Source organism: Bacillus rossius, chromosome 18, assembly GCF_032445375.1.
Source record: "Bacillus rossius redtenbacheri isolate Brsri chromosome 18, Brsri_v3, whole genome shotgun sequence".
Classification (NCBI taxonomy): domain Eukaryota; kingdom Metazoa; phylum Arthropoda; class Insecta; order Phasmatodea; family Bacillidae; genus Bacillus; species Bacillus rossius.
Window position 1 is genome coordinate 23,920,525 of NC_086345.1, and position 17,973 is coordinate 23,938,497.

Here is a 17,973-nt window from a genome sequence, read left to right on the forward strand (position 1 = left end):
ATATATGTGTGTGTATATGTATGTATATATATATGTATGTATATATATGTGTGTATATTTATATATATGTGTACAGTCAAACCTCATTAATACGAATCCGCTTAGTACGAAATTCCCGTTTATGCGAAGTACTTTCACAGTCCCAGGAAATAAGGTATGCTTTCCTATGTTATTCAGTACTTTTAATACGAAATACGGTTAATATGAATTACGAAGTTGTTTTGATCCCTCAAGTAGCTGTTAACGTGTATAAGTAAACGGTTATTACGAATTTCACAGCCAAAGTCTAAAGTAAATCACGTCTTCATAACCGTCATGTAAACAAACGTTTCTCCAAAGATATATGTATGTATCCTACAGCGCAAAATGGTCGAAAAACAAGATGAAAAGTTCAATTCTAGTGGCGATGTTACTAACTAAACTAGAAAAGATGCCATGTTGTAAATGGAAAACGAAAAGGAAAGTACTCTATACCTTATTAATATTAGTCGTCGGAAGTGTACAAACGTAGAAGTTTAAACAATCTATGGAAAAAAGTTCTGATATTTTCCATTGTTCACGCACGTGTGTCTTAACCTCAGTTTTGAGTGTGAGTTGTTTTGTAATGTGACTGCGAAACGTAAACGCAACGACTTTACATTGCAAGTTAAAGTTAAAATTATCGAAGAAGTAGACAATGGAGAGAGAACGAAAACTGAAATTGCGAGAGAATTTAACATCCCGCAATCTTCGTTGTCTTCAATATTAAAAAATCGTGAAAAGATTGAATTGGCTTTTGCAAGTTCGTGCAAATTATCAACAAGAAATGGAAGCTACCTTGTTGCAGTGGTTTGAAGAAATGCGTGCAGCAAACTTGCCTATTTCTGGACCTATGATTCAGGAGGCAGACTACCTAGCATTGAGGTTAGGAATTTCAGACTTAAAGTTCAGCAATGGTTGGCTACAACGGTTTAAGGATCGCAACAATCTTGTTGGCAAAACTATGTGTAGGGAGTCTGCAGCAGTAGATACGACCAAAGTTAAATGTAAACAATGCCTATAAGAAAAAAAATAGTGCAAACCAGAATTGATGCTTTTTTTTAAACTAAATGTTTGAATAAAAAATGTGTCGTGAATGCAAGTTTATTGAAGTTTTTTTATTATGATTTATTCTGCAAGTGTTGCATTGTGTTTGTTTTCTTCAGTGTTTACATATTGTTATGCGTGTAGTGAAGCCAGCTTATACTACCAACAGTGTAGGTATATAATTTTCTTTATAATTGTAAATAAAGGCAATTAAAGTTCAATCAATTTTTTTTTGTCATGATATCCCAACAGTTTAGTTAGTACAAACTCTCGTTATTACAATGTGCTAAAATTATGGTCCCTTCAGGTTTGTAATAATGAGGTTTGACTGTATATGTATATATATATATATATGTGTATGTGTGTGTATATATATATGCAGACCTGCCAACATTCAAATTTAAAAAATCATGAGGTCCTCGATAAAAATTTTCATGCCCATAAATACAGGTTAGATATAAAAAACAACCAATTAGAATCTTTAAATTTAAGTTGAAATACCTGTACATATGTTACATGGTCTCTGCTTCAAAATTTATTTCAACAAATTATAGGTTGCAGATTTAATTTAGTTGAACATAATTTAGCGCTGTCGTGTAGTGATCATGCAGGGCTGCAACTAAAAAAGATGTAAAATTACGTTTCTGCTCGTGTAACACTATTATCACTGTTCACAGCAAAATTAATTTTTTTATTGGAAGAAATACACTTCACGTGTTAGTTGTGTTTTTTTGTAGCGACATGTTTCACAATGTCTCCTCTTCCACTATGCGAGATAGAAAAATCAGCACGGCACACGCTACAAAACGCAAAATTGCTTCCTTTACGTGACTCGAGTATTGATGGAAACTCGTTTCTGTAAGCTTTCGTAAAACTTGTTTTGTAACTTTTACAAACAAAATCTTGGGGCCCCGAAAAATCGTAAGGAAACACTATTTTGGCGTGAGGGCGTGAGATGGACCTTAAAATCGTGAGCCTCACACCAAAATCGTGAGTGTTGGCAGGTCTGTATATGTATGTGTTTATGTGTGTGTGTTTGTATGTGTGTGTGTGTGTATATATATAAATATAATTTTAAATGTTGAACCAAGTACTGAATTGTTCACGAACACTCCGCTGGTGCCGCACCTGCCCCGTCTCGCAGCAGGCCAGCTGCTGGTCGTTGCGCTGCACGGCGTGCTGCACCAGCCCCACGGCCTCTGCCGCGCCCAGCACGTTCCACAGCCCGTCCGTGGCCAGCACCAGGCAGCGGTGCACGCCCGGGTCCAGGTCCGTCACCGTCACGTCCGGCTCGGGCGACACCACGAACTGGTTCGACTCCGCGTTGTAGCTCCACAGGTCGCCTGCGGGCACGGCACGGCACTCGGCGCTGCAGACTCCCGGCTGCCCCCGGGGCACGCACACACGCACACACCACCACCGGCGCGGCACGCTCACACACACACACCACCGGCGCGGCACGCTCACACACACCACCGGCGCGGTACGCTCACGAACACACACACCACCGGCACGGCACGCTCACACACACACACACCACCGGCGCGACACGCTCACACACCACCGGCGCGGCACGCTCACACACGCACACACCACCAGCGCGGCATGCTCACAAACACAACACCGGCGCGGCACGCTCACACACGCACACCACCGGCGCTGCACGCTCACACACACACACCACCGGCGCGGCACGCTCACACACACACCACAGGTGCGGCACGCTCACACACACACTCCACCAGCGTGGCACGCTCACACACACAACACACCACCAGCGCGGCACGCTCACACACACACCTACACACACACCACCAGCGCGGCATGCTCACACACACACCACCAGCGCGGCATGCTCACACACACACCACCGGCGCGGCATGCTCACACACACACCTACACACACCACTGGCACGGCACGCTCTCACACACACACACACCACCGGCGCGGCATGCTCACACACAACACACCACCAGCGCGGCACGCTCACACACACACCTACACACACACACGGCCAGCGCGGCATGCTCACACACACACCTACACACACACCACCAGTGCGGCACGCACTCCCGGCGAAGAGCACACACACAAAAAAAAAATAATAAAACCAAAAGTCAAGTCATGGGTTAGAGACCTGAAAAATTCGCGGGTTCATTTCGTGGTTTTGCTAAAATTCAAATAATTATACCTTTAGTGCTGGTTCTGCCATTGGTTCACTGTTAATATGGAGAACTGAGGGGCCAATTAGAGACCCTCACTCGTAGAAGTGTCGAATCACAGACCACCCAGTCGGGACGACTCGCGAGTCAGCAGCACAATGAACAGTTGGCATTTGCCCGAGTGTGTAGGGTACATTGGAGTCCATCCTGGAGGTCATTGAGCCCGCGAATTTTTCCGGTCTCTATGCATGGGGACTGTCGGCAGAAGCGAAAACTTAAAAAAAAATTTTTTTTTTTTAAATGTGCAAAATGAAATTGTTTCTACGTCAAATGCACGCGAGAAAATGATTTCGGGTTGTTACTACATCACCAGCATGTCGGTGACGCATACCCATTAGGTTTTGCCCCCTACCGATAATAACATTAAAACTGAGAAGAAATTTTAAGTTTTTTCATTGAAAGAATAAAAAATTTATTAACTTAAATCTACAAATAAACAACATTATCTCTAATAAATCAACAACCTGACATTTGAAGCGATTCACATAGTAAATAAATAAACAAAAGAAAAAACATAACCTCAACTTAACTACCTACTAAAAAATATCCAATACTAGCAATATGTACCACACAAAACTTTAAAATTTCTTAGGAAAATAAAGATAAAATTTAAAACTTGTAGAATAAATTAAGTTTTATCCTTGAAATATAAAAAAAATTAACACGTCACGTGACCATGTCGATGACGAATTACATGAATTTACTCCCTATCGAAACCTTCCTATAGAATTTTTCGCTTCAAAAAATGGTGCACGTGACTCGGTATGCATAATAGAAGTGAAACTTCTTTTTGGCAATTCAAACCTCGGCTGGTAAGTATCGCAAGGGGTATTAATGGCAGAGATAGAAAGAGAGAATATAATCTTCTAAATAAACATGTGCTAACAAAATTCTTAATCGCGAATATAACCGCTCAGGATATCAATGATTACCGATCAATCAATAATAATTAGTTAACAATAAATATTACTCACTTTCGAAACGCCGACACCACAAAAAAAAACTTTGCGTGTTAACTGTTTCTTCAAAAAATTCTGCCGTTCGGGACGTGCTGAATCCCTGCACGAGATATGTAATTCATGAAAGAGAGAATATAATTTTCTAAATAAACATGTGCTAACAAAATTATCAATCACAAATATAACCGCCCAGGATATCAATGATTATTGATCAATCAATAATTATTAATTAATGATAAATACTACTCACTTTTCGAAATGCCGACACCACAAACAAAAACTGTGCGCGTTTACTGTTTCTTCAAACAATCCTGCCATTCGGAACGGGAATCTTTCTTTTCACACACAAGAGAGCCGAACTCCCGATCGTGCATCTTCGGGTTATTTTTTTTTGTTCGTTTTAAATAAATATGGCGGTGTTGATAAAAAGGATACCAATGGTCAGTTAGTTAAGGTTAGCTACATTATAGTAAATACTTTGAAACATTGTGGACGGTTGATTTGGTTAGGATAGCTACATTAAAGATACCGTGAAATCATTTTAACGGTTTCCTGGCGCTGGATGGCTACACATTAAAAAAAAGTTATTTGTTAAGCAAACCATAAAATTATTTTTACAGTATTTTTTTTAATGTGGCCATACTCACCTAACGTGTCAAACCATCCCCGCAATGTTTTAAAGTATTTACAAAATGCAGCTAACCCGTCCTAATCGACCGCCAAAATTTAATGCCACGCCGGTTCATACAGTGAGATAGAACCAGGGGGGGGGGGGAGAAAGCGAGCACGAACTTCGGGGGGAACTTCCCGGGTTTTTGGCCTCTCTCGTCCGCGGGGAAAGAAGACCTTCCCCGTTCGGGAACGAGCGGAACCTCCGCACGAGGTAACGTGAATCCCGCGAACGGTCGGCGTCGTCCCCGTGCCGCGGGGGACGGACGGACGGACGGACGGACGGGAGCCCCGTGGACTCACCCAGGGACCGGGCCACCGCCAGGAACGGGATCTCGTCGAACTGCGTGGAGCGGCGGACGGGCCCCGAGTGTCCCAGGCGGGGCCGGTTCCACACGATGCGGGGCACTCCCGCCTTCACGGCCACGCGGCCGCCCGAGCTGCGGATCCGCTCGCTCTCCGAGGCGCACTCGGGCTTGTGGTCCTCCGTCAGCATCTGCGCCTTCCACGCCTTCTCGTCTGCCGGGGAGCGGGAACACACCGTCGGGGATTCCCCACAAAATAGGATTAATTTTAGAGTAGTATTTAGCTGGGTATGATTAAACAACTTATTCAGATAGTTCAAATAAGACCTTGATTTATATTATTATTTGTTCCTGTGAATAACAAGAAACACTAATGAGCAAAATACTGGTTGTTACTAGAGTGGATTTTGACCGTTCATTAAAATTTCATGTTTTTAAAAATAAATTTTTTCTAAAAAAGGAAAGAAAAACTCATTGATTTAAACCATGGTTCAAAACCGTGGTGTACAATCATGTTGTGGTTTCAATCAGCCAACCCAGGCCTTGTTTCAATTCTATTTGTTTTGAATACTGAGCGACGAGAGACTTTAGATTCAGGACACTTTTCAGTGAAGGCACTATAGATAACCCGCTCAGAAGATCCATTGGAATGGCGGTGCTACAACACGCCATCATTTTCTTTACTTGCACCGGCAGCGAAGAACTACTTGTCTGTTTCTGCTGCGCAAGCAGCAAGCGAGGGACCGTTTTCTTCCGCAGGGAATGCAATCACTTCCCAAACATAGAGAATCTCATCGCCACAACATGCGGAACAGCTAAATTTTTCAGCCTGAGCGATTTTTACTTTACCAAAAAGTTGTTAAATTATTTCTTGTGTAAAAACCACCAGTTTCAGTCCACGTCATATTCAATTTAATGCGGGTTGACACATTCAATTTTTGCACTGATATAATACACAGTAGATCATTGTTAAGAAAATTCTCAAAGTATTTACTCAGAACTTCAACTCGTTTTATCAGAAGGTTAAAATTGTATGTATTTACAGGTCTAGTATTTAATTCTTTAAACTTTTTATGCAGGAAGATTTTTTAAGTGGATTTTCTTAAGAGGGGGTTTTATTTAAATTTTTTTTTGTGTACTAAACTTTAATTAATACATATATGAAATTTATGAATAATACAACTTGCTAGACTCAGCTTCATGAGTTTTAGGTAAATACTCAACTCAAACTTGTGAGTTTTAGCTTAGAACTAGGCCAGACTTGAAAAAAACCCTGCTCGCAGATGTCTATTGTTTAGGTAACAGCGAGAAAAAGTTTATTCTTTATATTATTCCAAGAACTAAAACTTACTTCAGAAATGTATGTATCTCACTATCAACACCAGAATATTGGATGTTCATTCTTTTGAGAGTTATCATTCTTTACAAATGATGTGTTTAATTTTATTAAGGACCCATTGGTATGATTATTATTTTTCTCCCTCCTAAAACAACTATTTTCAAACATGGCATGATGTAGAGAAATAACCTAAAAATATTTCTCACAATAAAACAGCTAAATGCATCAAAACGTTTTCTATGAAAATCACAATGAAACCGGGAAAAAATTAAGATGATGGCCAGTATATAAACCATTTTAGGCTAGAAACAAATGATTCGTGCACTCAAACATAAACCTTTCAGACTAAAACTGAATAATTAGGGCATATTAGGACAATTTTTGTAAACATGACAACTAGCAGGACTGCGCCAAGCTTCGACTAAGCAAATGAACCGAAGGTTTTTTTTAATTTTTGATTTGACTTCGCCAGGAATTTTTTTTTTTGTTTTATTTGAAGCTTCAGCTGTGATGCAAAGCTTCGCGTCTGATGTGAAGCTTCTCTTTTGTTGAAAAGCTTTCAAACATTGGAAGCCTAAAATATGCTCGTGAAAACATTCAGTTTGATTTTATTTTTTGTTGTAAATAGTTTTTTTTTGAACAGTTGTTTACTTTAAAAAAAAATCAAAATTTCCATGCTGTTTGCTTTAATGAATGCTCAATATTAAAATTGTGCATGCTTATTTTATAATTTTCATTGAATGTTGTTACACACAGGGCCCAGTTGATTAAGACAATCAGTTCAAAAATTACAAACCGTCAGCTTACTTCTAAAACCTCGTAAGTCCAGATTTTCCCAGTTTTATATTCCGGATGTGTTTGGTGTATTCTTTTTTTCATTTTTTTCATAGTACCTACATATGCTGATAAAACCTTGTAAGTCAACTCTACTTAATTTCTTTTCTATTCACTAATTATAAAAACCTCGTATCTTTGTCAGTCGAAACCGTGCTCCAAAAGCTCATTAAGTTCTCCTGTAAAATTGACTGAAACGGATTTACGAGGTTTTAGAAGTAAGTCGACGAAACGATAAACCATTTTTTTTTACTCAACTCCTGTATTTTATGAGATACGTATAATAGAGATTCGCCGAGAATAATGTTCACAGTTCAATTGTTCTTCGCGAATATTTAAAAAAAAAACATTGACATTGACATTTGCTTCGATCAATTGGTGCTCGTACAGGCCTGAAACCTGGTGGAACGGCCACGAAAAGACCCTCACCTGGCGTTTGGAACCCCAGGGCGATGGACGAATCGCCCACGTGCCCGATGTACAGCTTGTTCTTCTTGATGAAGGCGACGCTCGCGGTGGTTCCGGATGTGCTCGGCAGGCCGGCCGCCGTCTTGGGCCAGTTCTCTGGACAGGGGAGGGGGAGACTTTCCCGTACAACACGCCAACCTCCCAAGAGTTCAAAACACGCAGGGAACACAACTCCGCGGATTTCGTCCAGCACACGTGATTCGCGCCGAAACGCAAGAGTGCTTCAGCCGTGCAAACATTAAAAATAACGTAATGCTGTTTGAGAAAACAAAGGGTTGGGGGCGGATCAAATCCTTCCGTATTCGAAGGATTCAATATTCGAGGAAAAAGGAAATTAAGTATTAAATTAAAAAAAAATTCTACACTGATAACCATTTAAGTTTACTATTTCTTCTTCATACATATCCTCTTACTAATTTTTTTTCTTCTTCATACCTATCCTCTTTTACCATTCACCAAAATATTTTACTTTTAACTTGTAATGTATTAATATAAAATTCAATATATGTATTGATATTTGTGAAACAAGCATTTAAAGATTTGAATGTTTTGATGCCATAGCCAATATTTTTCATTTCTTGTATTTTATATTTTTTGACCCTTGAAACCTAGGTTTTGAATTTGCGAGGTACAGTCCACGTACTCGTTGGGATTCAAATTACAGATGGTTTGGATTCGAGAAAATAGGGATTCAACCCATCAATAGAAAAAATTATTATTTCAAACAGATAGGTGCTTTTGAGTTTTTTTTTTATTGTGCTTGCATGCTTTTGTACTTTTAAGGGGTTTGTATGTTTAGGGCTTGTACTATGCAATTCAATTACACTGTGTTTTTATCTATCACCACAACCAAATTTCTTAATATAACATTGAACTTGTACACGCCATTCAACATTATCATCTTTAATAATACCCTACTGAAAATATTTTTTTTAATATATAAATATAATTTCTTTACTTATTTCCCAAATGAACTTTTATATCTCCTACTGCGTTTTGAGAATTAACATAGTAACAATCCCAGTAAAAAAATTTAAAGACTATAAAACAAAATGTAGGTCACCATCTTTTGTCTCCGTACTGGAAATAGCAACTTGTTTTCGTATTCCCGAAGTGATAAATAAGACATTGCATTACAACCTTATAACGAACATACTGAAATTTAATTGTTCAAAAATGGTTTACGATTTGTCAGAAAATGTGTGTGTGTGTGTGCTAGTTAGTGTTTGCGAGCACGTAAATTTATTTTATAAGTATAGTTTTGAGTACATTAGTTCAATATGGGGTTAAGTGTTTATTCAATCACAAATACAACTACTTTTAAGTGCACATATAAGGAAGTTTGGAATTACTGGACAAAAACTTTTACGGGTGTAAAAAACAGATATGTCTGGAAACACAACCCTGCGAAGTTACCGGTGTATGTTATGCACAGGATCTTTCGAACTACTATATTAAAACAGCAAGCATCATGTACCACAGGCTCAACGTATACAGGATTATGCCATTAGGATCAAAGGGATAAACTTATATACATGACATGGAGTTTTTAACCCTGTAAGAATAGTCGAGGTTTCAAATAATGAAATAGGTATTAGAAAAAAAAAATAGGTCATTCTGAAGGAGGGCCACATTTCTGAGAAGAAAAAGAAGAAAAAAATAAAAACTTAATGTAATATTCTTACGGTGCAACTTTTTCGTGAAGTAATAATAAAATTCTGAAAATACATTTTTCAAACACTAGTAACATGCCCTGTATTTGTTCAGAAAAAGGGCATCTCTATATTCCTACTGGTTTCTGAGAGATTTTAGTTTACAGCTTACATTATAATACCTGTGCAGTGATGTGGCCATCCCCCATTGTTTTAGCACAGCAACTTTATTCTGCGACTCTCTATATATAAGAACATGTATGTTTTATACTTGGATTTTGTGACTAAAAATTGAAAACAAATAAAATGTGTGTCCCTACTGTGCATTCAATACAATAGTACAATACAACAGTACAAAAAAGAATTATTACTTTTGATAAAGTAATCTTGGATAAATCCTTTTATGCGTCTGGTTACGTACTATTGCAAGTAAAAAGTCGGCACTTCACGCCTCTATACTGCTAAAAAAGTCCCTGTCACGGGTTGATGGTTGGGTTTGTATGCACAGTAGCATCTAAAGTTAATATTTTTTTAATTTTTATTTACCTACCATTGCATTATAATGTCCAAATACAAAATATGCACATTCTTATATGTATACGGAAAACCATAGGATCGGTGATGCAATTGAAGCACAACATAGCGATGGCCACCTCACTGTATAGTCTATCTTATGTGACCTACAAACAGAAACATTTCTAATTTTCAAAAAGAAAAAAAATAGTATTTTCAGAATTTATTATTATTTCAAGGAAAACCAGCACTGTAAAAATATTACCACACTACTTTTCAATAGTGTGGATAGTTCGTTAGATTAGGTTAGCTACATTAAAAATGCTGTATAATCAATTAAAAGGTTGGTTAGGAACTACCAAATTCAAATGTAGCTTTCTCAACTTAGCCTTACTATTTTATAGTATTTTTAATGTAGATAACGAAAGCTAACTACCAATTAAAAAAGTAAACTACTGGTAAGTTACTTGAAGTGTGTCATAATGCCCTCTTAGAGAATGATTGAAAAAAAAAAAATGTTTGGAAATGATAAAAAGCATTTTCCAATTTTTAATTAATTTTTCAGAAATAAGACTTTCCTTCAAAATTACCGAAAAATGTTTGCTCATGTTACATAATTTGTTGTCACTGTAATTTTGTATAACATGATTTGTCCCCTATACACATGCAAAGCTATAGACACTAAAACATAAGAGTGGATATGATAAACTAAATTAGAAATAATGCAATAATAATCTGGCATATGTTAAGAAAATGACTCCAAGTTTAGAAGGATATCAAATAGAAACATATATTTATTAATATTATTTTTAAAAACCTTGTCAAATTATAATTTTCAACCCACCACCTACCTAAATTTCTCCACATCGAAAGTTGGGTTTTGACAAAACCATCATAAATTGCCCTAAGAACGTCTTCATCTCTTTCAGACCAGAATCCTTCTTGTCTTACAATGCAGTCCATTAAATTATCTTTTGCGAATTTCGCTGCTTCCTGTCCACCATGGCCATCGAAAATACCAAAAAAAGCATATTTTAAATCTTTGTTGTCTTGTGTACGTTCGTATGCAACTGTAAACATATCTTCCATGTACTTTCGTCCACCTTGGCTAAGGTGGGCAGTAACACGCAAATTAATACCACTTGACGCAGACATATCGTTAAATAATCATACAAACACGTATAGGCAAAAACATTACAACTTTCCATCAAAAATGAACGAAAATAGCGCAAAGCAACAGCCAGTCACTATGCCTTGTTATGAACACAAACACCAACGGAAATAAAAAACAAAAACCTGAAGTCTTGCGACTGTTAAAATACAAGAGAATATCATTTTAATAAATAAGAAAGAGTTATAATTAAATTAAACTAATAACTCTAATAAATTGGCAAATAAAACAGTTGTGTGGATGGAGTTAGAAATTTTCAGGCGATAACATGCTGTGAAATATTTAAAATATTTTTTTTAGCCATCGCCGTATTGTTCCGCCCAAGACGCTATGAAAATGATACTCGATAATGTTTGACGACTGTTATAAATAGAATTTCCGTCGCTAAACAGTCCTTTCATTTGAAAATTCGGTTAGAAAAGTTTTTCACAATTCAAACACAACACTTCAGCCATTGTTTTGGACAACTTATCAATATGGCACAACAATAAGCTTGAGAAAAGTAAAAGGCTTCACCCAATTAATTCTAGGGGGTGCAGTGGACATTACGCCCCTCTTTTTATCTACACCTATGTGCTGACATAGTAAAGTTTTTTCTCAGTATAGGACAAGTACTAAATAAATATGGAAGACGAGATCCTCAAAGTGGAAGAACCAGTATGGCAGGAGATAAATCCACCGCGCCACATGCAAACCCATGCCACAACCACAGCCAAAGTCACAGTGTGGGATTTCATTGAGGTCTTGTAAGAAAATCATATATACACCCATAAAAACCATATTCCACCCTTAAGAATAATATTCTAGAAAGTGGTATTGACGCCGTCCCTGCTACCTCTGACTATTTAGACATGATTTTTGCTCGGGTTCGTGATCTCAGGGAAGGTCCGGCCTTGTGGCTAGAGGTAGGGGTTAACGCAGTAGGGCCCCCCGATCTGTTATGGCCACTCGGGACGCCTGAAGAATAACACAAAGTTTAGTTGGTGAATTTAATACAGCACAGCCCAATACATGGTGCTGCCCGTTCTGGCCGTAACGGTTTGCCCGACGCGACTAGTCACACGCGCAGGTCACTTCCTCAGTGGCGGCTCACGATTTTAATGTGCATGAGGGGCGGACTTGTACACGTGATGCGATAGTTACAAAAATACACTCTGACATGGCGCACGATATCTTGACGAACAATACACTTAACTATTACCTAACACTTAATAAACTGGGCTAGCGGCACGTAGGCCCGTGTCTCCGGCGACTCTACGTGATGTCTAGATGTGTCCCAGGGACTGAATCGTTATTATGTTTGGCGGCACAATGCCGTACAACGGTGATACATAAACCCTAACGTGACAGATAACACTTGGACGAGCAACTATTTCACTAATACATTACACTTAATAAACTGGGCTAGCGGCACGTAGGCCCGTGTCTCCGGCGACTCTACGTGATGCCTAGATGTGTCCCAGGGACTGAATCGTTATTATGTTCGATGGCACGCGTCGCCTGCTGGCTGCCCCGTGCGGGCCAAAACTATGTAGCCTGTAGGCTAAGTGGGGGCGTGATGCGCCGACGTAAATTCACGTAAACTCCCCACAGTACTTACGTATGACGTAGAACACTCATCTTGGAGCACTGATTTAATTAAGTTAAATACCTCATGGTAAATTTAGGCCGACCGCGGAACTGTATGTAAAAGGTTGAAAAGATATTACACTATTGAAAACTACATGTCGGTGAAAGCAAAGGTTGAAGGTTCCGCGTTGCACGCAGGCTGCCGGCCTGGTTGAGCTCTCGAAGGACACTCCCTCTGTCGCCGCGCGCGACCCCCCTCCCCCGCCAGCCCTCCCGCGGAAATGTGTGAATTTCGCGGGAAACTGAACCGGCCAGGTTCGGGACAAAACGCACAGTGAGACATAATTTTGATAGGACTGAATTATTAATTAATGAAAAATAATGTTTAATAAAACCTGTGGAAAAACATAATTAAAATAATTTGTTGTAGTGCGGCGGAGGGATATGCCACACCCGGCCGGATCCTTCCGCCGGCGCAGCACTCGTTGCATGGCGTTCGCCTCGTCGCACGTACTACACTTTGCTGCGCGCACGAGCGCGTTCGGTGCACACGCTTTTGCGAGACGTTGATGAGGCATAGCGGTCTATGCGACATAGAGGAGCATTGGCGGTCGGCGTCAGTATAAAGAGTTAGTAATTTAGTAGTATATTAATAAATCATACAATACAGAATGTTTATGAAAAGATGACCCATATTGTATGGTATATTATAACAGTTTAGTTTAGATTATATACAACAAATAATAAATAAAATTTAAGGTAAACATATCTAGATTTTCTTACAAATGTGCAATATGCGCACCTTTAGGTTGGATGTGTAGGTACCACATAACTAAAGTCCAATTCTTCCCACAATTTGGTTATCCGGAGCAATGCAAAGAATATCCTATTTAATTCTCTGTCTCAAATTTGACAAATCATTAGTGGTGGAACATAGACATGATCTTTTACAAAGTCTTGAAGGAATAAAATCACATGGTGTTATGTCAGGTTAACATATGGAAGCCAGTGAAAAATAGCTTTGTCGTCTCGACAATTACGACCAACCAACGGTCAGGGAGTTACATCCAACCATTCTCACATAAAAAGATTCCAATAGGGAGGAGCTCCATCCTATTGCCAATTAAAGTTTGTAGGTTCACACTCTACTAATTGGGGAAAGAGTCATTATTTCGTGCTGCAAGTGAGAAAACAACAAAACAGTACTTGTGTATGCGCTTAACTAAAACTGTGTGAGTTAACTCTTTTAGTAGTGATCTCGAACCAACACACTACAGCAGCTACATTTGATACTGCCGTCGCCCGGGTTCTCGTGTTCGAGACTCGGCAGGGTTCCTAGCGGGAAGGCTGTTTTCTTGCGAAGAGACGTGTCCGGGAGGGCACCAGGCTAACGCGGTGGTTAGCCACGAGGTGGGTCGTGAGGTCCGAAGGCCCCTGCGTGGCCCACTAGGAACGGCGGCAGTGGTCGTGATGTTAGGGGTCCCTAATGCCTGCTGTACTACTGGCCCTACACAGCTTAGGACGCTGATCCCTAACTGGATTGGTGAGGTTCAGAAATAACGTACATGGTTTTGCACTGTCGTTTACACGTCGCACACGGAGTGTGCGGAGTGGACGTTTAATTACGCTGGCAAATTACACTTGCAATTACAGTCACACGATTTCCCTACATAAAGTACACTATCATTATAGCCTGGGCGCTCTGACGCGCCGTCACTAGACTAAGTCCTCACACCAGTCGAGGTTGAGGGGGATTGTTATGTTTACGCGGCTGGGATAGGCCCTACACCGGAAAAGGACCGGGCGCACACGGGGAGTGATTAAAAAAGGTTTCGAAGTTGGACTATAGTTACCAGAAGGAAGTTCAGTGAAGACAAAGGATGATGGCTCCCCATGGGACGTGCGTTCGTCCCGGTCCGCTTGTCGCGCTGTACTGGCGTCTGGCCTGGGGGTGAGGGGAGGGGTGAGCATCCTGTCGCGCTGGAGTTTCTAAAGTTCCGTTATTCGTAAAAAATTATATTAATAACAAAATGTAAGTGGCTCTAAATTCACACAATAAAACTTAGTAATTAACACAATATAAATATATGTTTTAGAAGTTAGATGTAACAAGTTTATATAAAATAAGTTTGAATTATCAGAGTCACACTGGAGACTGTTCGTCGCTTGATGACTGCTCCAGTGGCGAATGATAAATGATAATTTGGGGCGGTTTTAATTAAGTCACATATTACGCTATTGAAATCAGGCTGAAGGCCGCAAGGGGAGCACTCACAGCTGTTTTATTAAAAAACTACACGTGAGTGACCCGGGTACTCCTACGTCGCACTTGTGTTGCACGGTGTTGTTAATTTAAAGTGGCGTATTCTTTAAAGTGTATTGAATTTACCGTGTACGTGACTCGGTTTGTCTTGCCGATTAAGTTAAGGACGTTGATTATACCTATGTTCTGCAGCGCTCGCCTGACTCGGGTGGGCCATGGCTAGGGGCGCGTTCCGTTAGCGGGGTCGGATACTGGCGGTTGCAGGTCGGGCTTTAGGGTGGCCTTCGGCCGGACGACGTCAATACTATTAAAATTTATAACTAGGATATTCTTTTATGTACATACTATACTTAAGCTCGAGCATGAAGAGCTTCAGAAATATGATTGTATATAAAACAAAAATAAACATATTTTTACTCTATTTTCTGCTGCATGTCAAAAAAAATAGTTCAATCATGCTACAAAACTCATTATGTAGGTTATTCTTGCTCAGTTTTTAATCTCTGCTAGATTTTCTTGGGAGATATATTTTATTATTATAAAACATATTTACCCCCTCTCACACATTTTAGAGGTTAAGTTGGTGAAAATGTGCAAGTTAACTTGTGCTCAGTTTTTAACCCTCATTATTTATTTCGAATTATGATTTTTGAAATAAAACCAAACCTTTCCCTTTTTCACTCTTTAAAAGAAGAAATTTGGAAGAAAAAAAATAAAATATGTAACTTAGTTTCTTACCTCAAGTTCTAGTAGATTAAGAAATATGCCTTTTTTATTACTTAAGATTGAACTTCCCTTTTTTAGAACCCATAAGGGTGGTACTTCAAAAAATAGTGAGAATGGGGTTGGTTGTTGGGGTATATTTAATATTGATGCCACTATATTATCCCATGCTTGATTATATTCGGATATCTAATTAATTTTTTAAAATCTATATATACCTACCTCTTTTTCACACAAACCTCATTCCCCCTTCCTGGAGGGGGAGGCACCAGCCCACTTAAACCATCGCCACTTTCAGATGTTGACTGCCTGCGCCGGCTATGACGACGTCGTCACCTGACCAAGTGGCGACTACTGTGTAGAGAATTTTGGAAATAAATGTTCGTTAAAAATGCTCGCGAGCATAAATAGAGGACCCCAGCAAGCGAAGAGAAAGAGTGACGGGGAAGGGAAGTGACCGACCAGCACTACAGAGCAGGCTTCACGGTCGCACCGACCCATCACCCGAATTGCTGCCACGCCACGTCACTCTGCCCGACTGAGGAGCAGTGAAACTTCAGCTGGACTTTGCCATCCGCGAGTGGTAAGACACCATATGTTGTTTTGTGTAAAGTGACTTGGCCCCATCTTCAGCGAGGACGAGGGTAGAACCGAGAACGACTACGCGGGTGTCGATGAGGTAATGAGTAGAGACCTGTAAAATTGGCGGATTCATTTCGCGATAGGATAGAGTCCAAATACTTTTGACATTATTTTGCTTCAGTGATTGGGCCACAGTTTATCTGAAGGACTCTGGGCCAATGAAAAATCTGTAACAGAAGAATTAGCGAATCACGATCATTCCAGTCAACAGGTGTTACGAGTCGGTAACTAATAAGCAGATGTAATTTGCAGGAGTGCATAGAGGATCGTGGAGTCTATCCTTTAGGGATTTGAAATCGCGAATTTTACAGGTCTCTAGTAATGAGTCATGGACGTGTGCAGTTGTACTAGCCCGAGACCACAAGGGATCTGTGCTGTTCTAGTAGAACTTGGGAACTTGTTTTCCAAACAAGCCTACCGTACAGCGACGAAAGTTGTGAGAAACTTTTCAACCGTGGAAAAATTGTAAGGCAGTCGTGTACGGCAGGCGTAAGGTGCAGAAGGGTATATTCAAGTACACTTTTGACAACCGGACTGACGTAGCTCGAGACGCGAACAAACCGAGGTGTTAGCTGAAAATTTGTGTTCGCCGCTGTACTGAACACGAATCTACGTTACCAACCACGAGTCTGTACAGCTGCGTGGACTGGGAAGTCTTCTTTTCAGAGACGAGAGAGCTAAACGCCCGATCGTCCATCTTCGGGTTTTTTTTTGTTCATTGTAAATAAATATGGCGGTGTTGATAAAAGGAAAGACCATAAACAAGGCAACGGTATTTATATGTACGCCGCCATATGTTTCGTTTGCAGTGTGTCCGTGAATGTTTATTTCGGACATCTCATGATAACTAATGGTCAATTATGTTAGGTTAGCTACAGTATGAATACTTTAAAACATTGTGGATGGTTGATTTGGTTAGGATAGCTACATTAAAGATACTGTGAAATCATGTAAACGGTTTCCTAGCGCTGGATAGCTACATATTAAAAAGTTATTTGCTAAGCAACCATAAAATGATTTTACAGTATTTTTAATGCAGCTATTCTTACATAATAAAACCAACCATCCACAATGTTTTAAAGTATTTATAATGTAGCTAACCTACCTTTAATCGACCGCAAAATTTAATGCCACACCGGTTTATACAATGAGATAGAACGGCGTATGACGTATGAGTAAGCTACATCCCAAATAAATACACACCTGTTGTGGTACGGAAAAAAAAGCGAGCATGAACTTCGGGGAACTTCGGGTGCGGCTCTATCGTCTGTGAAATGAAGGCTTCCCTGCGTGTGACCACTCGTCGCCGCAGAGATAGTCGGACGAGACGGCACCCGAGGCGCAGCTCAGAAGACTGAAGACAGGCGCCTGGGTGTGCTGCAGCGACGAGAGCGAGCACGGCAGTGGGGACTCGCCGAGCGAGTGCTCCACTCGCTGAGCGAGTCTGCATGCGCATCCGCAAGGGTTAAGAGACCGGAAAAAATTCACGAATCCATTTCGCGATAGGCTAAAATATAAATAGTTATTCCTCAGTTTGCTGCCTCTGCTATTGGCTCACAACTCACCCTGGATGACTCT

At 40.1% G+C, this 17,973-nt stretch overlaps 2 protein-coding genes across 4 annotated transcripts in view; one reads left to right on the top strand and one right to left on the bottom strand.

Moving 5' to 3' along the window:
* LOC134541254 (uncharacterized) overlaps positions 1-11,316 on the bottom strand; it is a 28,367-nt gene extending 17,051 nt beyond the window's left edge. Inside the window, exons 1-4 of the mRNA XM_063384531.1 lie at positions 10,879-11,316; positions 7,824-7,958; positions 5,220-5,435; positions 2,194-2,408 (exon numbers count right to left, since the gene is read on the bottom strand). Coding sequence (XP_063240601.1) covers positions 2,194-2,408; positions 5,220-5,435; positions 7,824-7,958; positions 10,879-11,182 — 870 coding nt within the window. The 5' untranslated portion in view covers positions 11,183-11,316. The remainder of the gene's footprint in view (positions 1-2,193; positions 2,409-5,219; positions 5,436-7,823; positions 7,959-10,878) is intronic.
* The window catches only part of LOC134541253 (uncharacterized), a 119,248-nt gene that overhangs the window by 50,341 nt on the left and 50,934 nt on the right, over positions 1-17,973 (top strand). The gene's annotated exons all lie outside the window — the stretch shown is intronic.